The 4663-nt window shown below is 35.8% G+C and overlaps 1 protein-coding gene across 2 annotated transcripts in view; it reads left to right on the forward strand.

Moving 5' to 3' along the window:
* The window catches only part of cfap299 (cilia and flagella associated protein 299), a gene marked incomplete at its 5' end in the record, with an annotated part of 147174 nt that overhangs the window by 136949 nt on the left and 5562 nt on the right, over positions 1-4663 (forward strand). For both annotated transcript variants that reach the window (XM_014019672.1, XM_014019673.1), the window contains 1 exon segment: positions 3826-3955. In XM_014019672.1, the coding sequence (XP_013875126.1) occupies positions 3826-3955 (130 nt within the window).

The raw sequence follows: 4663 nt of genomic DNA on the forward strand, positions 1-4663 counted from the left end.
GAACAAACCAACCAACAGATGAACGAACGAACAGACAAACGAACGGACCGACAGACACACAAATGAATCAACGGACAACCGACAAACAGACCGAAGGATAGATGAATGGACGAACAAACAAACGGATGAATGAACAGACCAACGCACAAAGAAACAGACCAACAAACAGACGAACAAACCGACCAACAGACGAATGAACCGACGAACAGACAAACGAAACAATGGACAGATGGACGGACAAACAGACGGAGAGCATTTCTATGTCCCCCACCTCGGTGACGGGGGACAAAAATACTGCACATGTAAATAGACTGCACTTACTCATTACCCAGGCGGAAGAAAAAGTAGTTCCTTCCAGCAGCACGATTTAGACATTACAATAGTTTGGTTTCTTTCCACTGTGTTCCTGTTAACAGTATACATTATATCAAAGTATTAATATTTTTATTTCACAATCAATTCTACACCAGGGACGGGCTACGTACATGATGGCCACAGATTTTTTGTTGACACAACCATAGTGTCACAGCACTGCATATTTACCCAAATGTAATAAAACTGACATTTTACAAATGTTTGTTTAAATATGTGTTTTAAACCAGTAACAACATATTTCAAGCTCAGAACAGTTATACTCTTGTTTAAACACGTACTTTAGTGTGCTGAAGTGTAATGACATAAAACTCCTTAAGGTCAGATTCCTGTGTGGTTCTGGTTCTGTTAAAAAGTCTGTTTTTGTTTTTGTGACTTCAGTAAACCCATATTGAGCTTTGTGCAGCGTGTTGTAGTGACGACGTATTAAAATCCTTCACGGCAGACAGCATCTCCAAGCAGACTGAACACTGAAGTAAATTATGAAGTTCTGTCAACAGATAGTCTGTTGGGGGAGGGGCTTCGTTGACTGACCGTACAAAAGTCACCCACAGTCTGGATGTGGCCCACGGGCCGTCAGTTGTCCATTTCTGTTCTAGAGCTTAAAGTTCTGGTATCAATCAGTGTGGATCTGCTCACCACCACACATGATCAGATACAGGAAGGGTTTTTAATTTATTTTTATTTTATTTTATTTTTCACTTTTATCAGTTTTTATCAAATTTAAAGTTATAGTTAAACCTATGGGCGACATATTTTTGGCACAAATGGAACTCCATACAAACCAAGATTTAAAAATCAGGTCAGAACTTAGATTCATCCAGTTCACCAACAATTCAAGAAGTTAAAGATTAATTTAGTTTTAATGATTCTGTTTATTTTTATAATAATTGTGTTGTAGTTTCCTTTGTTTTGTGTTTACAGATTGTACTTTGTTGTATTATTGAAAAAAATGTGTTTAACCTTGTTTGTTTTAGACATTTGTTTGCTTTTAGCAGACAAATTAGTCATTATCGAGGGACAAAAGATGAAAAATAGCTAATTCTGGGGCACATTCATAGAAATGTTATTTAATGTCTAATGTCCTTGTCAAATAAATTAACCATTAAAAAACAAATAAAATATAAAGACAGATATTGTGAAGTTAACTACAGTTTGATGGTCATAAAGCAGGTAAATGTTTCAAAGGTTTGATTAAACCATAAAATCTGAATTTTTACTTTTCTTCCACCTTGTATTTATTTTAAAGTAATATATTCCAGAGGGAGGCTTTGACAGAAACCATGATTTTTACATTTTATAGCAATTATAATAAAAACAAGTTGTTAGGAATCGTCTTTAAAATGTTGTGGTTTCTTTAAATCACCTGAAGACCCCACGCTTGTCCTGACCCCAGCCTGGAGAACCTCAGGTTCTCTCATTTCCTGTCATTTGTTACGAAGAAGAGGGAAAAAGGTCTTTTTTCTGTCTGGCCTGCAGGTGGGTGTTTGTGGACAGGTTTAATGTGTCACCAGACATTTCCTCTGGCAGGAAGCAAAAAGACAAATATCTGTAAAACGTATGTTTCCTGCGATGGAAACGCAAACATTAGTGTCAGTTTCTGACATGGTTCTGCTCGCTGGACCCAGTAAAACATCTCAGTCGGTGAGACGCTGTGAGGAAGGCTGGCAGCGCTCCGTCCACCCTGCTGCAGCTCTTGTCCCTGGGGGAGGACTGATCCTGGACGAGCCAGGGCTCCCAGCTCACACTGTTGTTGGGAACAATGGTAACAGCTTGATGAGAACAATAAACAGTTATTTATGACTCGTCATGTTCTGTAAGGTTTCAGAGCGACGTTCACCTGTAGAGCCGTCTGAAACAAGCTGCCAACCATTTAAACCTGTTTTTGTTCTCTTTAATCCAGCTGGAATTCAACATCTAAAATAATAATATTAATTTTGCATCTTTGCACTGAGATACTTTGTTCACTTTGAAATCAGATATTAGGCATTTATATTAAAAATAAAGTTTATTACTTCAGAGTTAAAAGTGTCTGATGGTCGAAGCTCAGTTGCATCAAGCATGAAATGTTTTGAGTTGTCAGTGAGTCTGAGGACAATTAGCTGGGAGCGGACATGTTGGAGCTGCTGTAGCTCATTCATGCTGTTTCTGCTGTTATTTTCAAGATGAGCACAAAAAATTATGTCTTTGTGCCGTTTTTGTTTGATGGGTTTGCAAATCTTTGCAGTGTGGGCATTTCTTTATTTTGTGCATTTTTAAAAATTGTGTATTTTTTATTTTGTGCATTTATTTTTTATTTGTAATTTTCTTTTGTTCATTTCTTTTTTTGTGTGTGCATTTTTAAATTTTGTGCATTTTTTTATTTTGTGCATTTATTTTTTATTTGTAATTTTTTTATTTTGTCCATATTTTTGTGTGTGCATGTTTTAATTTTGTGCATTTTTTATTTTGTATATTTTTTCTGCATTTTAAAAAATTGTGTAGTTTTTTATTTTGTCCATTTCTTTTTTTGTGTGTGCATTTTTAAATTTTGTGCATTTTTTGATTTTGTGTATTTTTAATTTTGAGCATTTATTTTATTTTGTGTATTTTTATAATCTGCATTTTTATTTTGTGTATTTTTTATAGTGTGTGTTTTTTTTCTTTCGTGTATTTTCTATTTTGTGTATTTCTTTTTACTTTGGACAGCATCCTAACGTTGCTCTCCTCCTGTTTAAAGAACTGAAGCAACTAGAAACACATGATTCTGTATCACTTTTCAAAACACGGAGCTGCTGCACCTCACAGCACAATATTCAGTTTCAGGACAATAAAATAAAAGTCAAACGAAGTTGAAATGTTTTGATCTGTAAATTTGTTCTAAATCAGTTTGATGATTGAAGACAGACTCAGTCTGACTGGTTTGAACTCTTCAGTTTCCTGGTAAACCACAGAGCTGTGTTCAGAACCACAGTGTGATCCAAACTGATGAACCCAGCTTCTTTATCTTTACAAACTTCTTCCCTTCCGGGTCACAGAGGTTGCAGGTTCAAGTCCAGCCCAGGTTTTCATTTCCAGTCTTTTTTCCAATCTGCTGCCGATCTGCAGAGTCTTTTTCTGCTGTGTGATGAAAAGCAGCCTGAACAGGAAGTGGCTGCTGTAAATGAAACCTTTATTTTGAAATTCAAACCGTTTTCTGGTTTTACTTCCTCATCAGTCTCAGCTGCAGCGAAATGCTGCCTGACTGTGGAGAAATCTGAAACTCAAATCAGAAACAGCTTTTTCAGGGTCTCTGTTTAGAACCTGGACTGAAATATTGCTGAGTCATGCTCCACATTTTACTTCCTGCTGTAGAAAATGAAACGCTGTGACCTCAGATTGGTGCTCGTGTGTTTTTATATAAAAACTAGGAATAAAACATAAAAACTCAATAATATTCAGTTTTTAATGTTTTAAGTTCTGCTTCTTCTGCAGCTACTACAACTGGAGGACCCAGGTGTCCAGCTCCAACTCCAGCTCCAACTTCCAGGTGGTTTACGACGACCCCGGTGGTCTTCTCTTCAGGAACAAGAAGGATAAGAAGATCCTGAACCTGGACCCCTGGGTAACGGTTTTCTTTTTCTGCCGTCCTGCTTTGCTTTAAAGTCCTTAAAACTGTGAAGATAACAAATGCTGAACCACGAGCTAAAAGCTAAAAGTACCAAAAGCTGAGCTAAAAGCTACATGTGGTAAAGGCTAAAACCTCAAATAAAACAGAAACAAAAAAAGTCGTTATTAGAAGCTAAAAGTAGCAAAAACCAAGAAGCAGATTTGTGTGTATTTCTGTTCAAACTATTTGCAAATAAAGTCAAATAATTAAAAAGTACAAAGATTAACGGATCAGAGCAGCTGAATGTTGTGTTTGCAGAAGCAGTTTGACTGAAAACAACCGTGTGAAGCTAAATCAGCTAACACAGCTAAAGAAAGTTAAACAGTAAAAAGTTTTTTTAGCTATTTTTAGTTTCATTATTTCAAAACAAAATACAAGAACTTTGTTTATTTTACTCATCTGAAAGTTTTCTCTCTCATTCTGCCGTCTGTTATTTTAATTTCTTTCATCTTTTAACTTCCTTTTGATATTTTTAGCTTTTCTTTGCTCTTGTCAGATTTATTTTGCTTTTTTGCCTTTTTTTTCTACCAATTTGTCACTTTTGTTTTCCTACTTTCAGCAAAAGTCAGCAGTTAAAATTTAACTTGCATTAAAGGGACAATATTATGTGTTTCTCAGGAATATATTTAAATACTATACCATAATAAAGTATCTATGTCACCT

Source organism: Austrofundulus limnaeus, unplaced genomic scaffold, assembly GCF_001266775.1.
Source record: "Austrofundulus limnaeus strain Quisiro unplaced genomic scaffold, Austrofundulus_limnaeus-1.0 Scaffold226, whole genome shotgun sequence".
NCBI classification, from domain to species: domain Eukaryota; kingdom Metazoa; phylum Chordata; class Actinopteri; order Cyprinodontiformes; family Rivulidae; genus Austrofundulus; species Austrofundulus limnaeus.